The sequence below is a fragment of the Ischnura elegans genome, chromosome 6, assembly GCF_921293095.1.
Source record: "Ischnura elegans chromosome 6, ioIscEleg1.1, whole genome shotgun sequence".
Lineage (NCBI taxonomy): Eukaryota > Metazoa > Arthropoda > Insecta > Odonata > Coenagrionidae > Ischnura > Ischnura elegans.
In genome coordinates, this window is record NC_060251.1 from 63193816 (window position 1) to 63217654 (window position 23839).

General features: G+C 37.7%; 1 protein-coding gene and 1 non-coding gene across 3 annotated transcripts; both read right to left on the reverse strand.

Annotated features, from left to right (window-relative positions):
* Positions 1-362: 362 nt before the first annotated feature.
* Positions 363-22051, reverse strand: LOC124160872 (mitochondrial chaperone BCS1). 2 transcript variants are annotated; one of them, XM_046536979.1, is made up of 9 exons: positions 21607-22051; positions 21398-21502; positions 21027-21166; positions 19216-19410; positions 13359-13592; positions 11771-11888; positions 11207-11405; positions 3811-3980; positions 363-1095 (listed from the first exon to the last, which is right to left on the reverse strand). In XM_046536979.1, exons 1-8 carry the CDS (start codon positions 21822-21824, stop codon positions 3813-3815), a joined length of 1377 nt encoding a protein of 458 aa, XP_046392935.1. In that variant the 5' UTR covers positions 21825-22051; the 3' UTR covers positions 363-1095; positions 3811-3812. The 2 variants fall into 2 exon arrangements, with proteins under 2 accessions (XP_046392935.1, XP_046392936.1); XM_046536980.1 differs by having other exon boundaries at positions 1046-3584.
* On the reverse strand, positions 20098-20170 carry Trnas-gga. The gene has a single exon. It is a non-coding gene; the product is annotated as a tRNA-Ser (tRNA).
* Positions 22052-23839: the final 1788 nt, after the last annotated feature.

Consider the following 23839-nt stretch of genomic DNA (forward strand, 5'->3'; position numbering starts at 1 on the left):
CTCAGTCTCCAAAAAAATTTGATGTTTCAATACATGTATTATGTCCTATGGAACAAAATCCATCAATTAATATAGAATACTAGATGATTAGATAAACATGATGGCCCCAGTAACCTTAATCTACTGTAAATTGGATCTACCAGTTAAGATATCTAAACTATTATTATTTTTCACCTCCACCTATGATATATTCCCAGAATCAAACTTTTTATTTTCTACAAATCCATGAAAAAAGTTAAGTTAAAAAACTAGTAATTAAGTTAAAATAAAAAAGTAATATTAATCTTCGTAAAGACAGTTAATTCTTCAATAATATGCTAAGGATATAAAATTAGGCATTAAGGATTATTAATTCACTAAAATAAAATATGAATTTCTTTATTTTTAACAAAAAGTACAAATAGAAATAATCAGCATAAACTACATGTAATGGTAAAATTTCTCACCATATATGTCTGCAAAGTGAATTACTAAGTTTATTAACAACCTACACAAATCATTAAAAACAATTTATGTACACAAAGACAGAGCAACAATAACCAGCTAAAGATTAACAAATTTGATGTACAGATGAGGTTCAAGTTCAACAGATTTTCCACCGATTATGAGGTATGCATAAAAACATAATGGCTGCCAACATAACTATATTTACACAAAGTTATTAACATTAGCTTAGACTACCTAGAAACAGAACAACATGACTCAGCCAGCATTCAGACTTCATTTAACTTCAAAACATAACAGCATTCAGACTTTCACCTCTAGATGGTACATTAGAAGCATGACAATGATACTGACTTGACATGCTTACTCTTTGGGTCAAAATATTCCTTTGTTTGGCAAGTAACTCATGGTGATGACTAAAAGAAACTCAACATCAAAGTGGAGTAACAAAATGATTTCCCTCTAAATAAAATAATATCCTACACAAAACTAAGAATGCCTTTCACTGAAATGCAACAGCAATTGTTGTCACTGAGATTCCACCTAAGCAACACTCTCTTTGCCCTATGCAAAGAAACAGCGGAGATGGCTTTTGTCCTGGTAACTCCCTCACAGTATTCATCTTCAGACTTTTAAGTGTTTCTGATGGCACTTGAAAAAAATACAGGATCTTGTTAATGACACAATGCTGTGACATATATGGCACAACTTAAAGGACTTGCATGCAAAAAATGCAATGTACACATGCTTCATGCCCTTTACTGCGGTGGTGCTCAATCACTTCTCTGAATTCTCTTCTGAGCCCACCATATAATTTATGACAGATTTGTTCTTCACTTTTAACTTTCACGCTAGAATGTAGCTCTTCATTTGACTCATCAGCATGAATTCCATTGACTGATGTTTAAGTTTTTTATTAAACAACGCCCATTAGTTTCCAACCAAATTATGATATGTGACCACTTAAAATAATGTTTCTTAAAGAAATGTACCACTGAAGTGCATCAGGGTGACAAAACAACTTTGTATCTGTCTGAATACAGATAAGGAAGACATAAGACACCAAACTTAAATCCAGAAAAAAAATCCCTACTCTCACCATACTTGTCACTGAAGTATCGGAGCCATTACCAACCCTAGACTAAATAAAGAGCAACTCAGAGGATGATGATTCACAGATGTATCAGTGTCCCAAAAGAGCAATCCACTACCAGTGACCATGCAAACCTCTCAACATGTGTTAAAACTCAAAGGTAATGCCTGACTTTTACAAATTTTGCATGTGAAATTCTTACACTCTTTTCTCACAGTGGTGGAGTGGAACTCAGTTAAAGCAAAGAACAGTGTGTTTAATCCTTACAGGCCACACTTCAGCATGGCCACATTCCAGCCACACAGGGTAACTTGTTACCCCACACCGAAGAGGACTCGATATACAAAAAATACGGCCATTATAGGACTTCAAACCTAGTACTTCATACTTGTTGTTCTTTAACAATCCTAATAATTTTCACTCGTCAATTTAAAGATGGTGCTCTAAGAACTGGTCATACATGTGAGAACTCTGGAAAAAAAGGCTTTTTCCAAAAGAATAATAACTCCGCTATTTTTCAATATTAGGGGCTAAAATTTCAGGGTTGTGTGTGCAAGATATACAAGTACCACTAAAATAACATTAACCACTCATCTTGCAAAAAGTATATTTATTTTGAAAAATTACTACCGGGTAAAGTGGAAAAAATAACACACCATAAAATTTGCTTTTTCAGGCTGCTATTGACTTCTAACTAGGCATTTACTTGAAGAAAAGCGAAAAAAGATTATTTTCATTACATTTGAACAAAACAAATTAATTGACCAGCCTTTGTCATGCTCAGAGGCAACCTATGTTCCTCGCAAGGCGGCCTTCCACAGAACGAACATTCAAACTGGATTTTTCTATCCTTCTTTCGTTTGCACAGTAAACCACCTCCACCTTCGATCAAACTTAATTTTCTCCCGATTATTATAGTATACAACACAGTTCACTTTTATAGTGTACATGTATACACTCTTACAAGGCACTTATACAAGGCAGAGAAGTATCAAACACAAGGCACAAACCTAGTAGGCACATTAGGATTCTAACGTGGGAAAAGATGACAAAACGACCCACACACAGTATCATAACCTAACCTGCGTTACCCAAAAATAAACATACACTAGATTTATTCAACAAACAATATCATGGAAAAATGAAACTGAATTATTTCTCAAGGACAGACGAGATTTCATAGCGACTAGGATATAGAATTTTATTTTTTTAATAGAATATTAAAAACACCTTTATTTTGTCTATTGACACCACAGACAAGTTGTAAAAACTCTTCTCGGGATACCGTGCAGGTAAGATTTTGTAAAAATTAATAGATTTTGATATATATTTTAATTTTGATAGGTATTCCCTTTTTATAAGTAAACCGCTGGTGTTCTAACACTTTTACTACAAGTATTTTTAGGTGACTTGCAGGGTAGTATTTAGATGTAGATTACATAGGAACCTGAACAAATGAGTGGAGGCACTTTGAGCGTTCCATTTATCGGCGTGTAGTAACTAGTTACCCCCAGTGTGGCCGTAACCGTTGCTCGAGTCAGATCCTAATTTTTTTTCAAAACAACTAGTCAGTGATGTAAGAATTTAAACTTTCCCAGCAAACAATATGAACAAACTCTTCAAATTTATCACTTCTGTAGGACCTGGAAATATAGTGGAGCTCAATGGGATCACAAGCCACACCTGTCTACTACCGATGGATGTAGTTATTTGAATCGATTTCAAACATTTTAGAACTCCAATTTCACATTTTCTGAGCCTGGGCTAATGAGCCACCGCAGTGGTCGTTAAGGGTTAAAAATATTAATGATGAACGAAAAAGAGATCACTCCCCTTTGTAATATACTGTAGAAAGGACACAAACCAAGGCGTCAACAGTACTTACATTTCATATGACTGAAACCTCTGAAGTGCTGAGTTACATTCCCATAATTCCGAACCCTCTCACATTCCTGAGAAAACTCAACTGTCTCATCATGGATATGCAGTCAACCGAGAATACACAACTTTTCAACTGTACTCTGCTTGTGCCACTCAAACCCTAAAACTATTAATGGACATCGGTTTCAAAATTATAGTTTTCCTTCATTCAAGAACCCTAAATTCCCAAATATAATGCACACGCATAAAACCCACATTAACCTTTGGCTGTTGTCAAACTCTTCAAAAACAACCAACAGTAATGAATACGTTATACTAAAAAATTTTGGGTAGTAGCACATTAATGATGTAACGCATTTTCATTCATGACTGAACATTAAAATTTCACTTACCATCAACCCTGTTTCCATATATTCTTCACATTTGCTATCACTTCTGGACCCCATTCTTTATGAAACATGAAGTAACCTTGGAGTTGTGCTGGGCTGATGCCCTTATTGAAAGACAAAACAGCATCAGCAAACTTAACTGCCTCAGCCTGAGCTAACGCTTTTCTTTGATCCTGAAATGAAGCAAAAATTGCATGGATGTAATTCACCATGGTCTACTGGAAAACATCAATGAAACCATTCTGCACTGAGAAAAAATTGGTATGCATTAGCAATATAAAATTATCCCATAGGAAATTAAAAGTTTCCCCTTTCCCACTGATAGACTTTTATGATGATGCCTTCAAATTTAGCCATCACTTCCTAACTTTCCCCTGATTTCTAATCCAAAGCTTTTAAATTTCCCTGACTTAATATCAATGGTAAAGCAGTCATTTATATATATGTATATATATTTTATGGTAATATAAGGCATAAATATACAGTTAAATAAACTCTGAAGTAGTAGTGGTAATGTTGATCATCAATCCTAAGATTGGTTTGATGCAGCTCTCCACCCAATCATATATATTATTACAGAAAGGTCTTTTTCTATCATTTCATAAACATATATAATAATAATAATTTATTACTCCTACATTAGTTTTTTCATCTTAATACAATGAAAAAAGAGAAGGAGCTTTAGGTGTTCTCGAAGGTCATAGGACCAGAATTGAGCCACCATCAATTAACAAAATGTATGCCAATAACATAATAATGCAGTACATGATACATTAAGTTTTATGTAAATAACATCAAAATAAATTTTCAACTTTTTCTTGCGAGAAGAGCCAGTCTTTAGCAAGTCTTAACATGACATTTGTGGTTTTATTTTAATTCTAGCGGGCAGTAGATGAAATAATTTTGGCCCCATGTAAATAAAACAGCGTTTATATACAGTTAACTTGGGTCTATTTGCAACTATAAATGACTCATTCCTTAAATTATATTTATATTTGTCACTTACACTCGGCATATTTCCACTTCTGGCAAAAAACAATTTAACCACTTTGAATAAATACAAATGCCTTAGTGGCAACAAATTTAGGGCCACAAACAACGGAAATGAGTGCTCATAGTAATTTTTAGACAGTATTACCCTAATTATTTTTTTTTGCAAAATGAGTGCACACTTAAATGTGTTCATGTATGCACTGCCCCAGCAGGTTATACCATAAGAAAGTTTGGAGTGAACAAGGGCATGATAAATGGTTTTTTTAACCGGAAGAGGACATTTTCTTCGTAGGTAGTAAAATTTGGAACTTCTAAGGCATTTGTTTACAGTAAGTGTTTTACCTGTAAAGTACAGTAAGTAAGTGTTATATACTCTGTAAATGCTGCACCTACAGTGTTAAATGAGGTATCATATCAAACAATGAGTCACCGGCTTATGATGAAAAATACAATCTCAATCTCATTATTTACCCATTACTTCGACTTAAAAGTTTTGATTTTTCCATGTCGATTACTCGCTCGAGATATATCGACTAGACACATTCTTTTAATTCTTAACTTCAAAAAAAGGTTTAAAAATCTGTTAAATCCATAGCTACACCAAAGAAACATAACATAAGCAGGTGAAATATTGAAAATAAAATCTTGCAAGTATGAAGGTCAGACTCTAAACAACCTTCCCACTACTCTTTCCTTTGTCTAAGTCTTTGCTCCCACTGAAAAGATTTACATTCAAATGGTACAGACTTGAACAGGTTGTTCCTCTTGTGTCATGATTAATATCGTTAAAGCCTACAATGTCAGTTTTAACCCTTCAACACTGTCCTACATGCTGGATACCAAGCCCTTAAATCTTACTTTGTTGCCGCCATATGGTCGTGCATGGTTCCACTATACTTTGTTTCAATGTGCTCTTTATGTACAATATATAGAGGTCCGTGAAAGTGGATTTATTCCTTGCCAAAATTCATTTTCAAACCATGTGGTTTCGGTGTTATAGAAAATCTTGGCGGTGTAATTATAATAGGGTAGTTTCCTTCATCAAAGAAAACGAAAGGCATTGATTGCGATTCGTTACCCACCATTAATGCATTCATAATAAACAAATTATTTCGTTTTAGAAATACCGGTTTAGACGAATGGCAATGGTCCATTTTTATCCTCATTTGAAAAGGGCCAGATTGGCGCCCATGCGATGCCACTCCACGTGACGTCACAGGGACCTAGTTTCTATATGAGAAGATAGGAGTTCTACATAGTCTGAGATTACCAATGCATGCATGAGGCACAGAGCTCAGGGAAACATGTCTTAATAATCACTTATTAAAACTGGCTAAGGTCGGAAAGTTTTCCTCGTTTGATAAGGTATTAATAATCCTTATTTAAGCCAAGCGCTACCAGCCAGCAGGGTACTCAGCTACCCGCTAGCAGCCTGCGTCGTATCAGCGCTAAGCCTCGCTTCAAGGTCACCTCACAGGGCGGCAGTGGGAGCCAGACGGAGAGATTTCCCGGCATTCATACTTACGCGTCGCGTTTTCGCGCGCTTGAAATTTTTCACTTTTCATTTAATCGCGAAAAATAGATATCTTCATTAAAAAATTTAAAAGTGTGAAATACGTACTCCAGGAGTAATAATCTTTTGATTTAGGCAATAAAAAAATAATAGGAAACCACCCTATTCTACAATGTTTCCACATTTATGGACATTTTATTATTTTATGGTACACGTTTCATGAATACTTACATGCTTTTATTAAGCATTTTACATAACATTTAACACAATTTTGACTGTACAAAATTTCTGATAAAACTAAATGAAGGAAATGGTTCAACTTATATTGGTTCAAGGTGTATGAATGGTTCAAGTATGTAGCCTTGGTGAATGCGATCAGCAAACGGCAACTCCCCACTACCTTACATGTGTATACTTCGAGAGTCATTCCAGAAATTTTGGATTGTCAAGCTTCTCCACACTAAATTAAGCCTTTAAAAATGCTTCAGTAGTAGCAACAACAAGCTCCTCCTTCGTTTTCTTTGACTGAGTGACTTTGGGTTCAAATGATAACTGTCATTTTGTGGGAACCCTTTCTTTCACACATTTATGTGTATCGCTACTGATGTGCTTTAACAACGTGTCACATCTTTCAAATTCAAATATTTTATCGCAAACTTTGCACAGTAATACCTCTGTCTTTCACATAAAATCCTTCTGAGCTGAATTCACTTGCCCTGGTATGAGCGGTATCACTAGCTTTTGGCATTTTAAAATTCTTTTCGTTCGATATTTAAAGCTGGAACCATGATAAAAAAGTCCAACCGCAAAACATTACCACTCACGATGGTGTTTTCAAACTGAGTGCTTGGTAGCTACGGCATAATCATAGAACTGTATAACTTACAAATTGGCTGAAATGTTTCATGTCGTAGGTTCCCTTTCGAAACCCTCACTCAGGTGTTGAGGGAAGGTAGGACAGCAGCTAGATACAACAAAATCGCTTAGTTATGATTACAGTTGTTGCCAATTGGTCAGGAAAGGCAGTGAAAGAAGCACACACAACTAAAACTAATCGGATTCAAAGAAACTTGAAAAAGTACATATTTCCCATTAATCAATCCTGAAACATCTAGATTGAGATGCTTTCTCACCTGAAGACTTAGATATTAGATTTGGCCAATGTCGAAATGATTTTTTTGCAATTAAGCTCAATGGAGAGCTGAATATCCAACGATCCGTCTGCTAATAAGGAGAACCCCTCTCCTCCTATCCTTTTTGTTCCTTCCTTCTCTTCCCCCAACTGCTAGCGCTTCGTGTTTTCAATTAACCATATGTGTCTATGGATGTCTGTAAGCGAATTGAATCCCACAGTTGACGTTGATGGCCGCCGTGATCACGACGGCACCCATTTCAATCCGGCCTCACAGTGCACCATCTACAGCATGAAATACAGGCAGTATTACATTGAGACAGAATTGTTACATTAGACCCACACTCAAGGTTTTCCTGCAACAAGCTATCCAATAACGCTGTCTAATGCGTCGCGATGAGTCACCGGAATTACTGCTCAGCATTGACGCGTGCCGGGTGCGTGAGCTTGTATTTCCGCTCTTCCGCAGCCGTGTTAAATTTCATTCAGCACTTTTTAATTCATAATATCTAATTCTTCAGGTGAGAAAGCGCCTAATTCTAAATATTTCAGGATTGATGTATGGGAATCGAAGAGAGGCTGTGATAAATTTAACGGCAAATTCTGGCAGAGAAATCACTACAGTACACGATATTACACGGATGCGTTATGCGCGAGACTAAATAAGCCAATTGACCTTGGAATCGTAATGAGATAGAACAAATGAACGTCGGCAGCATTAAACAATGGATTATGACTCATTAGAGGTGATTTCTTCACTAATTCACCTAAAATCGCAAAAAAAGTGAAATTTCGTTTTCATTTACCGATTTCGGGTGGCGCCATTTACCGATTTGCATCTCGCGAATTTCACGGACCTCCAACAATATATCATTATGTGGTATGTGATACAATTGTACAATTATGAAGAAATGAATTAAATGAGTGGGGCTCCCAAAGTTCCACCAGTAGATAGAGATATTCCAAAAGAAGAACAAGGCAGACAGTTCACGGATGTAGATTGATAAGGCGAGACAGTTAGTTCTTGTTCATAGTGTGCAAAGGATAGGAATTGCTAAGTTTTTAAGTATTGAAGGATATAAGTATTGAAATAATTAGTTTATCATGGATACACTTGAAATTCAGTTTAAGAATAGGCTTAATATGATGATTTTTATTTTTTAAATAGGTTCTAACTATAATTTTCTATAGGTAAGACATCCATGAGCCAACTATGTATAGAGAATTAATGGAGCTGACGGTAATATTTCTTGGAAGAGTCCCTCCAGAAGGCTTTCGCTTCAAGCAATCGGGTCCGAGGCATAACGCCCCATGGATGTCCAAAGTCATTTTATTCTATTAAGGAGTGTGTTTTTTGCTCGCAGTTCCATTTGAGCCGGCCCCAAGAAGATGGTCTCAAGTACATCTCCCTATTTGTAGTGAATTTATGTACCTTATTTCTCCGAATATAGTCCCCCCCCCCAATTTTGAGGCTTCAGTTTCAGAAAATAATTTTAAAATGCATTTGAATATAGTCCCCCCTTTACTTTTACCATGGAAATTGTTGGAAAAAAAAGGGGGGACTATATTCAGACATACACGGTACTCAGATGTGGTTCTCCGCTCCTTGTGTTCTTCTCACAAAAGTCACCAGCAATTCCATAAAAGACTTGCTAATTACGAAAGTGTTAACCTGCACATCGCAAAGACCAGCACCAAAAAAGCAGCACCAAAGAGATTTTGAAACCCTCTGTGGTACCTGAGCAAGGACTTGGTAGGACTGTCATTGTTTGACAGATCCCTTTCTAGGGTGAAAAAGAAAACGTGATACGCCATATAAGTACATTGAGGGAAAATGTGATTCACTGAGGAAGGTATCCAATAAATATAAAGACCTGACTGAGCTATCTATACAGTGAGTCCTTCTACGTCACCCCGTTTAACGTCATTTCGCGATAACGTCACGAAAATTTTACGACCGTGATTCGTTTATCGCCCCTTCGCTTCGCGATAACGTCACGTATTTTAAATTTCGCGCGAGAAAAAAGGCGAAGTGGCAGGCGTTACAGGTTGTTTGTTTCGTGGGCGGTAATACGGTCAGTCTATTCAAAGTGTAAAACGGTGTGTATATTGTTAATTGCGATTACGGTTTTGGAAAATTTTAGCATCAGAGACATTTCCACGACAATGTCCAAGAGAACAATGTTCACAATAATTTTGGTTCCTGTTACTGCGACAATGTTTCAGCGATGATGATGCCCAGGCGACGCCCGCCCGCCTCAATTCGCAATTAAAACCATCTCTTCGATTTCATAATCCCAGTTTGCCCGCCCTCGCTCATTTCCGCCATTTTGATTTCGCTCCTGACCGGTCCGAAAAGAAATTCTCGTAGCGAGGGTAGGGCCTATGGATCGGAGCACCGGATCCCCGGTCTGTAGCGTCCGGTAGCATTCATTGGATCGCACTATAGCGAAGCTGAAAAGCAAATGCGGGAAGATACAAAAATGGAGAAGGATTTACGTCACTGCTGCTATTGTCGTCGATGAAGACAGGAACTCGTATTTATGCCATAGTTTGGCATTCCCATCGTAAAAAATGCCCCAGATATGATACGCCAATATTTTTTCGCATAGGAATTGTGAGGTCTAGGAAGCGATATTCAATTTTTACATTGTTTTTATGGGATATTATGCTTCGATTAACGTCATTTCGTTTATCGTAACATTTTTCAGGAATGGTAGGTGACGTTAAACGAGGACTCACTGTATTGCATTTTGCCACAGCTGATTCGAGAAAACTATGTAATACTTTAGACATACACTCTACATTTTTTGATATGTCCACATAGGAATGGGATGAACATCCTGACTACAAGAACGGTTAGCAAATTCTTCAAGGTCTTCAAGTGGTATATGATTGTGCAGAGAGAGGGGTGAAACGTAACAAAGAATGAAGAGAGCTTTCAAAATTTATTACTAAGTGCAAATTTTCATCGTAGCACAACCCCTAATGTGCGCAAAATCACTTTAATTGTTAAATACTATCCATCAGTGGAAGGTTAGAAATACACTTTAAATGTATATTATTTTGATGAATATGTACTTGAATTCATAGACAGAGTGATTATAAATTGATCGCTTTTGATTGTAAATTTTTTCATGTCAATTAAATCCTTTCTCACGCAAGCACATTTCTTCAGAGGCTAGATCTTGCTAGTAGGAGTAAAGACTTTGCTAAGGGTACGGAGGGGGTGGAGGGGAAGTCTCAAGCAAGCGGTGTGGGCCTTATCTTGTGGCACCACAGTGTGGGGTAGCACCCTAGAGGGTGGATTGCAATAAGACAGACGATATTTCATAAACGCTTAAGATAGGTCAAAACAATCTGAAATTTGGCCCTGTAGATCTTTATTTTCAAGTTATTCATAAGGACAGTGTCTTGTTAGATCCAAAAAACTCAATTGAAGGTCCTCAGTATTTGGGGCCCTTTTGGCACGGGTTCCCATTATTTTAAAGTAACCAAATTTTAGCATGCGAATAAAAACCTCATTTGGGTCATTTTGAGACTAGGAAAACATAAATTTTATCAATTCTGAAAAATAAGGGCTGGCCTACTGTACCCCTTTATTACTTGAAGTTCTGCTTGAGCAAAGATTTTCACTGAAATTTGATAGTGACATTGGATTGTCTCCTCTACTTGCAATGCTCAAACATATTATTTCTACATTTACTTGGACATTTTATTTAGTCCACTTCAATCACCTCTATGGGCATTCTTGAACCTACCTCTTCCCTTTTCTTTTGCTCATCCGGGATTCCATTGGCATCTCCATTGCATACTGCTAGAGCAGCTTTGTCTCCATTATCTAACGAATAATTCCAGTAGTAGAAACGGAGGAACATGCGTTCAATTTGGTATCGTGTACATTGTCCAATGTATTCCTTGACATCCACTCGCCCAGGTCGAATCAAAGCAGGATCCAATCTGTTGAAAACAATTTTCATGAGGAGTACTTTTGCTAATATAGTCACTCAATTTTAAATCAAAATTCTTTTCCCTAGCTTTTTAAAAAGCAACCCTATCCTCAGCCACAATTGTTTTCATTTTTAAATATTTTACATGCTCAATTCTATCTTAAACCAATTAAATTTATTAAACATCATCTTATCTTAAACCAATTTTATTAAACATCATGACACCAATATTGGAATTAAAATAAGCTGTGAATGCTGATAACTTATACATAAGGCAAGACATTTCATTTCCCAAGTGAAGAAGACATATTGATCAGTGATTGTCCCAAACTAAACAATGTGCAAAACAAATAAACTATGTTTATGTTAACTTACCTATCCAGAAAATTTGTTGTCATGAAGAGAATCCTTGCTTCAGTTGACGCCACTCCATCAAGGCAATTCAACAGCCCACTGAACGTCACACGGTTGAGTCCTTCAAAAGCTGCCTTGGCTACAAGAAGAAATTTAAACTCCCATGAAAAATGAAACAAATTCACACATGAAATTTTCAAAAGCTAAACGCAGTCGAATTTTTCAATGGCTCATGTAATTGCTAGTGGTAAATTATTTTGTGATTAGTAAAAGAAATATGGGCAAGCGCTGGTCAAAGTGAAAGGGCCACGATTATAAATTAAGTAACTTATTCAACCCGAGGCATTTCTTAATTTAGAAAAAAAATTTAGCTACACATTTAAACCTACTTTGATATGCAAAAAAATGTCAGAGAATTTCAATCCCTATTTATTTGTTTGGGTAATTTGATTGGAGAGTCACAAACTTCATGGACAAAACAGCAAACAATGACTCTACACAAAGAATAGATTTCCATTTCTTTTGAGATACATAAAATTTGTTCATCATGTGAATAGGAATCAGAGGAAAGAATAAAAAATTACCAATAATGAGGGCAATTCAGAAATTATTGGTAGGCAATTTTTATTCATGGCACAAATGACTTCCTTGCCATGGCTGGTCAACATATGCATCTTGGAGGAATTGTTTCTGCAAGCAGGAATTCAGAGCTACTCATCACTATCTAGCATCATAGTTTTTTTATCAAATGAGAGTGGCACATATACACAATAGATTTTGAACATTACCGTAGATTTAATTCCATTAGGCTATATTGGAGTAATACAGAGAAATGATGAGGACATAGTTGTTTGGTTAGTTGAAGTCACTCTAGGTACTAACTGAAATAATGAAGTCAAATTAGTTTCAAGTTCTCCCCAAGCCAAAAGTCCATCAACAAGAAAATATTCACATTAGTTTGAATGCTGTGAAGCTGGGATCTTGAAATTTGGATGGAAATTTTATTCAACCACAGTATAGCCGTAACATTTTCAAAGTTCAGATTCCACAGAAATTACTCTCTGGTGAAAAACTGACAGCTCATACAAATAATAAATCTGCAGTTTTTCCCCTATACAAATCACAAAAATGCTGCCATCGATAACAACAATAGTGATCAAGAGAGATATGGTATGACTGCACACAATAGTTTGAATAACATTGGGGTGCATCACTGCTGAGTCAATGGTGACCCAAATATGATGCAGCACAATACATATTGATCTTTGAACAGATTTAAATTTTGATGTATAGAAATTTGATAATGCCTTTAATATTAATTCAAATCATTTCAAGTAGTATAATCTTTTTCATTGAGGAATATCATTGAGTAATTGATAAAACTGAGTGCAATGATTACTCTCTCAATGCAAATGGAAGCACAGGGTTATATGTACTTCATTTGTAATTGCTGAGAGTGTAACATTAGCAGCAATTTCAATTCAGGCCACCCTCGAACTGTGAACACTTGGAACCAAAGTTGACTGCACTCCTACCTTTCCATCCATACCACTACATTTAATTACATTTGATACCCAAGATATAGAAAGCAGTCAAACTTTTTTATTACCTTGAGACGACTCAGTCCTGCTAGCAAATGCAGCATCCACGTCTTCAAGCAAGAGCACAGACGGCAAGGGAGCTACAGACAGAAGATGTGCCAGTCGGTCATCAGACAATCCTCTTTCACTCAAGTTGAGCACACAAATGCCAAATCCCAGTTCGCCAGCAAGGGCATTAATGAAAGATGACTTCCCACAGCCAGGAGGGCCATGAAGCAGGTAGCCACGGCGGTATGGAATGCCTGAAATATAAAAATGTTCGTGTTTAATACCAGAAAAGATGGGTCGGTTCCACTTTTTTACCATTTCAGATTCCGTTTTCAATCAACTTCAGTCAACTCTTGATTTTTTGGCTCTCAATTATCCAGTTTATAGATTACATATTCAGACTATTTTTCTCTCCCCTCCTCAGAAAAATTCTAAGAATGCTATGCAGGCAACAATAATGAAACTTTAAAAGTTCGATGTAACTCCATGAAATTAATCTAGATACAGTAAAACCTCTTTACATTGTAATAGAGGGGACCAAAATTTGGGCAATTTGATGTATGGAGGTTCACTATAGAGAGGTTTTAGTGATAGGCACCATTTTTTCATATCCTTTGGAAATGAAAGGGTCTATACTGTCTTTTAAACCATTATATTTATGTTTTTAAACACACATGCATGCATCAGTGAACAAATATTTATTATTTAATAATTACAGAAAGCAAGCGCTATCGCATGATTTTTGCCATGATTTGAGAGAAAATGATGTGATCTCTCTAAATTCAACAGTCACTTAAAATGATTGGGATAGTTGGATACCTTTTTTCTTATTTACTGTTAGGTATGCTCTCATATTGAACAAAATGGCCACAACTAACGATTAACATGAAAATTACAGCACAATGAGGTATATAAGAAAAAAGAGTGAAACATTTATTGCTGAAAATGTCATTCCATGTATGTAATAGGGGCTGCATTAATGGTCTCTGGTTGTGTTAGTACAATTTGCGGAGGTAGTTAGGCCGTCTCGGGGGTATCTCCTTGGTTTGATAAGTGGAGGTTTTATGATATAAAGAGGTTCACTACAAAGAGGTTTGCCTATAAATTTACATGTAAATCTGATGGGACCGTAGGGGTGGTATGATGTATGGAGGTTTATGATGTAAAGAGGTTCACTACATAGAGGTTTTACTGTATTAATATAAATGTATGCATAGTTAATATTTTTCATATACAGGCATCCCCCGAGTTACGTATGTCTCGACTTACGTAAATCCGTACTTACGTAAGTGATAACCGTATTTCAAATGATTACGTTAATTTTCGAATGCGAGCGCGAAGAATTAGATATTCACTCGTACAACCTATGGTAGAAAAAATATTGATTAGTTATCGAGTTTTTTACGTGCTAAAAATAACAAAGTGACCCATATTTGTCATTCCTCGAAGGAATTTTCATTAATTTCTGCAGAAAAATCGCTTATAGACCCCAAGTCAGCAATCAACGTGAAAATTTGCAGTTCTAGCGATGGATGTGGTTGCGCTCATTCCTGTACGATACAACTTGTTATACAGCATGCACACCCGAACTCAGACTTTCAACTATTTAAAAATTGTATTCTTAAGTTTGGACATTTCCATCTGTGGAATTAAAAGAAAATGAAGTTTAAGCAGAAATCTTTATCGCAGAAAAGAATTGTTTAGTACCCACGTAACGGCATTGAAATTTTGAGTGTTGGCAATGAACGCCGCGAAAAAGTTAAGAAAAAGTTGACACACTATATTAATTGCGTAATTGTTTACATGTTTCTGGCGGAAGATTTTATTAAGCTGCATTTTCTCGTTCTCTCATATTGTGTGCATCTGTAAATGAATATTGCGTCATTGAAAGCTTTTCCCCACTAACTTTGTTGCACGTTAATGACGGAGTTGGCTGAATAAAAGCTCACTTTTAATTAGCTTCGTGCTTTGGAAATACTCTTCGATGTTTCCAGCGAAGTAAATATTCAAATGATGATATTTTCACGTTATTTTATTGAGATATGAGAGAATGAAAGTATGTTACCGTGCGTGTATGTGTGTGTGAATGTGTCTAAGAATATAGTTATTTACTGGTATTTTTGTGTGTGTTATTTGCTCGTAATCCTAGACACTCCTACGTGTATTAACTGTGACAGTGAAACCACCAGATTCATCGATCAACGTTATATATAAAAGGCAGAAGATATAATGATTATGGGTAAGTAGACAATGCATTCTTTTGGCCCTTAGATCGCAGTATAACATAATGAATCAATTTAAGTATTCAGTTTAGTAATTTAGCGTTGAGATACCGTACTTTCCCGAATCCACGCGATTGGTCCACTCGGGGAATAATATTACGCATTTTGATTGGCAATGCTCGAGATGCAACTCTCAGACTATATTAATGTTTATCGATTTTTTATCTAATAACGTAAGAATACGCGGTAGAGTACATGAATATCGCAGTGAATTGAATGAAACTTCACCGAGAATTTACCACGCATTTCTCCGCTGAGAATTTCACCGCACCGATCGAAATCTCTGAAGCACTAACGCAAAGGTTCGACTTACGTAAATTTCGACTTACGCAGAGTCTGCCGGAACGCATCTCTTACGTAACTAGGGGGATGCCTGTATGTATCTACAAATGGTTGCCTGAAATTGACAAAGGAGCAAAAGTGGTGCTGATAAATTTCCTGCACAACTTTTGCAAATAATAGTATGTACCTGGTACATCAGGCAACATCATGCTGGTCAACCTACAAACACTAATGGGGAATCACATGGTAAATACCAGGTAAGCCAAGAATTGGTCGTTGGTGATTAGTTGCACTAAATAATATTCACACTAAGTGGCTTTATGACTGCTCTTTCCTGAATTACTAGAAAGAACCCGAGGGCAAGTTGTAACACTTCTGATTTGTCTGATTCCATCAAAGATTGTGAAGTTCTATGGCAATGAAAATAGAATCAGCTGACTGTATCACCTAAGTGACTTAAATCATGAAGACTGAATCTTTCTAAGTAACACTCCTCCTATCTCTATCTAACAGTTTCAATGGGGTACATAAACTTGAGTCTTGTTCCAGCCTTAAGTGGTAGAATGTATTTAGATAAATATTAAGACAATTATGCTCGAAAAAACTATACGGATTTCTTGGAAGAAATCGTAAGAGCAAGTGGTGAAGCGCATACTTAGATAATGCCTAAATCTCACAGCAAGTTCAGAGGAACTTTCAAAGAGGAAAAGACAAGCAACAAGACATAACAGAAAATAATATTGCAAAAACCTATTTCAAACATAAGCTGTAGAAATCAAGAGGAAATTTGAGCTCTACAACCTATACTTAAATGTAACAATATGAAAGATAAACTGTAATGTCCATAAAAATTCTTTCTCCAACACTCATCCTGTTGCACTTAAAACCTTGTTCTGCTGGTGTTTTTCCTTCGGCTTACTTTAGTGTGTCTTATTATGGCCAGAATTATTTGCAAATTTGATACTCATACTTGTTTCATCAGCATCTTGACTATGTTCTTACATAGCTAAGTTCAGCCAATATAGTTTAATTAACTTTCATATAGTTATATATATATAAACTCGCACGCTCCGCGCGCTCGTTAAGGGGCTCCGCCCCTTAAAAACCCCGGTTCCGGCTTCGCCGTCTACATATGTGGTCGTTGGAAGACTTTTGAAGTTCGAATAATCTCAACTCGACTAGGGGCCGGCTTCGCCGGCCAGGGGGTAGGGAGGCGCCCCACTCATTCCTCGGAACGGCTTCGCCGTTCCTCGCTGAAGGGCGGCTTCGCCGCCCGGGGGTTTAGTGTGCCAGGGGGCGAGGGCATTTCGGAACTGTTTCACCGTTATTCGTTTAAGGGGCGGCTTCGCCGCCCAGAGGTGGGGGGAGTCCACAGCGGCTGCGCCGCTTGAACATCGGGGCGGCTTCGCCGCCCGGGGGTTACTGAAGCTCCCCCTCGCCTACGCCAGTTCCTCGTTGTGGGGCGGCTTCGCCGCCTTGAGGCGGAGGAGCCCCCCCGCGGCTGCTCCGCCTAGTCCTCATAAATGGTCTTCCCCACCGAGAGGGGTGCCCAGGGGGATTTTAATGTGTTATGCATGCGGTCACCAAAAGTCCACAGTGATCATGTAGCGATGATTGTATTAATAGTGGCGACAAGTACCCATAAAAGAAGACTTAATGGCAAGTTTTTCATTTTTTTTCGGGGGGTTCCTACGGAATACCGGGGGTTTTATACTTGTGTTAAACCAGTGGACACAAATCGTTCTCATAAATTCCGTGCCGATAAGTCCTAGGGGACCGGAAGAGTGGTCTGATGATTCTTTTACCTGGAGAGGCTATTTATTAGAAATCTTTTGGGAGGTTTCACGGGGTTATCGGGGGTTTTAATAAGTGGTAGGGGCACTGGTTAAATTGTGTCGAAAACTATTCGAAAAGGCGAGTTTAAATTTGTTTTATTTTTTTTCGGCGATGTTCCATGAGGTAATCGGGGGTTTTCTGGTATTTTTTCCCGTATGGTTTACGGTGGCTCGCCCTCACCAAATATTCCCGATCTAGAGCTCAGAGGGGACGGGTAGTGCGGCGTAATGTTTTCGAGAAGTTCCCCAATAGGAGGCTAAATGACACATTTTACATTTGGGGGGATTTCAGGGGGATACCGGGGGTTTTAAAGTGTGTACTCCTGGCGGTCACCATCCGTTCACATAAGTTCCGTGGGGATGAGTGGTTGGGGGCGGTGGAATAGTCACGAAAAGTACCCAAAAAGTAGACTTATATGCAAAATTTTATTTTTTGGGGGTGGGGGGGATATGTGGGTTTACCGGGGTTTATAGGTTTTTACTGCCAGCGGTCATCAATCGTCCACATCAATTCCGTAGCGATGAGTGGTAAGGATTGGAAAAGCGGCGTAATTGGGACGAAAGTACCCGAAAAGGCTACTTATTTGGAAATTTAAATTTTTTAGGGGGTTTCAGGGGGTTTAAAGATGACGATACTATATGGTGACATTCATTTACTGTCATGTCTAAAAAAATGTGCCCTATGACAACCATATTTCGAGATTAATACAATAGAAAGCAAACCAGTCCCTGAAAAAAGTGTGTAGTGCCCGCCATTTTTATTTTTTCGCGGTTAAATCCATTAAATCATTTACTAGATGTTTATGTTTTCTGAAAGACAATGCTGCGCTCTATGTAACTAACAAGTTTGAAAGAAATCGGTCAGGTAAAAATTGACAAAATCTTGTGTTAATCTTTTGGAAATCGTAATTTTCGGTGATTTTCGGAATATTTTAATTTTTTTCTCAGTAACTAAGGACGATGAAAAAGAATTGTTAACATCACTTCGTAAACAATGTTATGAGCATATATAATAATCATTTTCGTTATCTTACACCTGAAATTAAGTCGAGGGGAGAGGAAAGTATGAAAATATATTCGAAAAACCACTTTTTGGACGCCATTTTGGCAGCAATTTTCTTAAAATGAAACTAAGAGCATTAAACAGTCACATGGCCACGTTTATCAGCTTTAAAAAAATGCATTAATCATTCGTGTGGCACGCACAGTCCACGCGCAGTAAAATAAAAACCAAAAGACGGTCCCCGGAAAAGGCGCGATTTCGGCCATTTTGTCGACCTAGCGACGACACGTGGCGGAAACTTCCGGTTTTCGGATTTTTCCTCCGGATCATTTCGGGTTCCCCGCACGCGTGCCAAATTTCAGCTCTCCAGCACTTCTGGAATTGGCTGGGAATTTGTATCCATGAGTCAGTCAGTCACCACACCGGCTGTATATAGATAGGATAAATACTAGTAAAAATTAAACTTTGGCTTTACCTCGATTACTATACCATGATGGATTTTCAATGAACTCTCTCACATCACCAAGGATTCTCTCACCAACACCTTCATCAAGAACAACAGATCCAATTGGTCGACGCTTCCGAGGATGTCCAAAAGGCCTCCACTCTGATCCCATGGCAGTGTACATAACAGTCTTCCCTTCCTGTTGAGCCATTGCCATATGCCTAGCTGTAAAATGAAAAAAAGATAGTTGAATCAAACCTTCAGCATCGCATGAATGAAAAACTATGCTAACTCAATATCCAGTGAAGATGTATTTGAACTGTCTGAGCAAACAAATTTAACAGTACACATACTTTTAACTAGCATGAGTTTAATTTATTGAAACATTAAATTCAAGTAAACATATCCTTCGTGGTAACTACAAAGAAGGATGCAATTCTTGCAGATATCAATTATCAATCTCAGGAAACAATATAGGAGATAGTAAAATAGTGCAATTTATGATCTACACTTACAATAAGTGGAAAGAATACTGAATAAATTTTAAATCAGCACTCTTTCGCACACATTTTACACTATGAGTTTCTATTCACAGTCTTCACTTTACCCTGCCATCACTGGGGCTGAATGAATGAAGAATTATATGGGGCCTCCATTTTCCAACAGTTGAACTCGTTCATCTATTTGACAAGCTACCATGCTAAATTTTGTGGATTTGAAAGTATTTCTGATGGTGCTGCTACTTATGACTTCATGCCACAGTTGTTTCCTAGATGCCCTGTACCTCTTCCACCAGAACTACTGTCAGCATAATTTAGAATGAAAGAGTTCATCAATTTTATATAAAGTGGAATTGTGATGAATTCAACAAATAACCAGATAGTGCGAAAAATCCACAGAGGAAAAGTCATTCGCCTCGACCGGGATTCGAACCCGGATCCCTCGATTTCCGGCCGAGTGCTTTAGCCAGTTAAGCTACCGAGGCGTCATTCTCCCCTGTGGAAATTTGTGGACTATACCGGACAAGGTGGTATGGACTGCTGAGCATATGATGCGACTAGCAGTCCAGGTCGTGCGCATGGCGCCACAGCCGGTCGTGTGCATTGCGGGTGACTCCGTAAAAAGTTATCACCGTGGCTAGCCCCGGTATACTTAAATAAGTCCAGAGCGAACACCTCTAGTGTTCAAAGTTCGGGCTTTGCTCTCCGGCTGTGGTGCCATGCGCACGACCTGGACTGCTCGTCGCATCATATGCTCAGCAGTCCATACCACCTTGTCCGGTATAGTCCACAAATTTCCACAGGGGAGAATGACGCCTCGGTAGCTTAACTGGCTAAAGCACTCGGCCGGAAATCGAGGGATCCGGGTTCGAATCCCGGTCAAGGCGAATGATTTTTCCTCTGTGGATTTTTTGCACTATTTGTGCATTGCGTGTGACTCCGTAAAAAGTTATCACCGTGACTAGCCCCGGTATACTTAAATAAAATAACCAGATGCTTCAATTTCTTTATCAGAGAATTACTTGGAGAAATTAATGAGTAATTATATCAAATTTCAAGTATATAAATAAATACCACATAATATTCTTCTAACTGTCTGCATTAAGGATGCAGTCTGAAAAATTTTCTGCAGATTAAATGATGGGGTAATACCCATGAAATAGTATATATCTTGCATGCAGATTACATGCAGTTCAAATAATGGGACGAAGTACCAAAAATTGCTAGACTTAGAAGAGCAAGTTGTTTCAGAAGAGCACTCGGCGAGCCAGGGGAAGCAGTACCAGGCAAAATTGCTGATACGTAAAAACTGAGATAATTACCCCATTTACAGACACCTACCTTCTTCCAGGATATCAAAGTACATCTGCTTATTGCGTCCAAAGGCCGTCAGTGTAACCGTTTCCCATGGGACGCCCATGTGTAGATCGAGTGTATGTTGCTCTCGCGTCCTTTCAACCTTAATCCATGTGGTTCCATACCTAGCAGACAACATGAAGATCCGGCAACCTTAGCTAGGCGAAAATTCAGTGCATTAGGATGTAGGGTAAGGGCTTTCCACTGATACTATTAAACTCGAGCTATTTTCCAAATATCCATGCAATAATATAATTTATATTTAAATACCAAATTTACCACTCCATGATCATCATAGACATAATCAAATAACTCTCTAACCTGAAACGGAGTTGGGGCGACAAATATGAACTCACCGAAAGAAATGGGTTCCGATGCTTGGTATAAAATCGTACTTGGCAAACACATGCCCCGTGTCTTTTTGCAACATGCTGGTTTCAACGCTCAAATGCTGCGTTTGCCTACACCAAAGGAAACACAAGGTGAGTTGCAAGATGAATACAAAACACATTTACTCATTAATCCATCAATAAATTGCGTATAGCAAATTAAAAAGGGATACTACCTCGCTCCTTTCGTAGTAATCCATTGAAGAAGCCAGTGGTAACTTTTGTCTCTACAAGGAACTTCCATTGTCATCATAAAATGACGACGAAATAAGATAAGACCTCCTTGGAGGCCTTTTCGGAGAATAGCGGCGCCAGCCCCAATACCGAAAAGGCCAAATCCAGCACCGAAGTACGGATTGTCGGACAATGCCGAAACATATTCAGCTATGGTCATTTCGCGATGGAGGACATGAACTCACACATGCAACTCCTCGACAAATGGTAGAATACTAGTACATAACACCCTCACTTCTCATTTTGGCATGCGTGTTACAGACACATAAATAATAAAATCTTATAAATTTAATGCATTCTTCACTATTAAAAGCATTACCTGAGGTAATGAGTACACACAGGTTAACTTGCGTGAAGCACTTTTTCCAACTTTACCAAAAATTACATTCAAATAACACTTGATGAACGAAAAGCGCAAAATGATCTATACACCAGAGACCTCTGCTGCCTCTATATCAAACTAATAAGTTGCAAGGCGCAACGTTCAAGTGAGGTTCGAGAGCAACCTAGCATAACAACTGTGAGTTGTAGTTAATCAAATAAATAAATTAATGCATTTCCGTGTGTAGAAAACGTATATTGGAATGAATTTCATTGAAAGTGAATAAAATGCTATAGAAAGTTGTACACTTTAGTAGCATCTTTAAGTAGGTAACCTTGCAATCACTTTAGGTGGGTTATCAACGTGGATTTCATTGAGTAAATGGATAAAGATGACAAATCTGTAGTCAAGTGATAAGCTGATATTTTATTTAATTGAAGGTTTTTTTCCCTAGTAAAACATAAGGCATCAGGAATCCATAAATTGTAACAAGTGGGTTACTCGATCAACATATCAACTGGCCCAACAAGATTCTCTATAACTAAGAAATTAGGAATGTGTGAGTAGTGCTTCTTGATCTTGAGTCAAGTATAGAGTCGAGTTGAAAACTATTTGCGAGTATTGAGTCTAGTTGAGTTTGGTCATTTCTGGATCTGGCAATCTGACTAAGTGTACACCAACTTATTTCCATTTTTTCAACCCCCTTGCAAATTTTTGACTCTGAATTCTTAGCCTAATGTAAAAAGGGAAAGATATAATGGGAATGTTGATGGTAATTGTGTCAGAATTAGGAGATGGATGGAAATAAATGTTTAGTTCCATAAGTACAAATGAAATGAACTAACATATCTAGTAATATGTTGTCAATTTAATTTATAAATGTATCCAAACTGCTAGAAAGAGCCCTGAATAATTAAAAGCATTTGCACCATTGTAATGAATCATGTAATATTTGGTCCTTTCAAATTCTCATGCAGAAAAGTCAATTGTTTTACATGATTATAGGTGCCAGGTTTTGACGTCTCCATGTTACAGTATTAGTGCATGCAGAAAATTGTCTTTCGCTACTCATGTGGCTGGACAAGTACTTTCTTGACAAAATTTCAATATTTGAGAGCACATGGAATTTTTATGAAAAATTATGTCAACGATTTTTAAGGATCTCGAATCTTCATGGAATTTAATTGGGCAATATGAACGAACTATAGAACTTAGCTTTAGATATAGAACCAAACTTTTTTCTTAAGTTCTCATTTTGTTTAATCAACTTAAGCAACTCTTGTTTTGTTAGTTCAAGAAGGAAACAAAATGCAGCAAAGGAATAAATGAAAATGAACATCGTATGTAAGTACATAATATTCCAAAAGGCAAGATTCAAGATGGCACTATTTGTGGGGTCAAACAGGAAAAAACCATCATTGTCTGCTAAAGCCGAAAAGTTACATGTTTATTCCTAGAAATCCAAACAATTTTTACGTATTCTCCCAGCATTTGAGTTAAGAAAGTAGGGTAGGGTATAAAAGTATCCCACAGTAAAGTATGAGCGACGCAGAGGTTCACTCCGATTATTCCAAATACATATGCCGCCGGGTCGGAAGACCGTTGGCTGCTGCAGCTGGTGGGTTTTTGGCACCGACGTCGACTACTGATTGCTACGTGTACAGCAAGCTGAAACTTTAGGGCCAAGGCATTAGAATGACTTATGTATTGACTTTAACAACAATATTACAACACAGGTTTCATGATAGCGCCTCCTGTGGGCAGATTTCTGAACTCACTGCCCTCAACAGCTCTGTAACTGAAGCGACTCGACTCGACATTCGTAACACTACTCGAAACATTCGAGTTGAGTA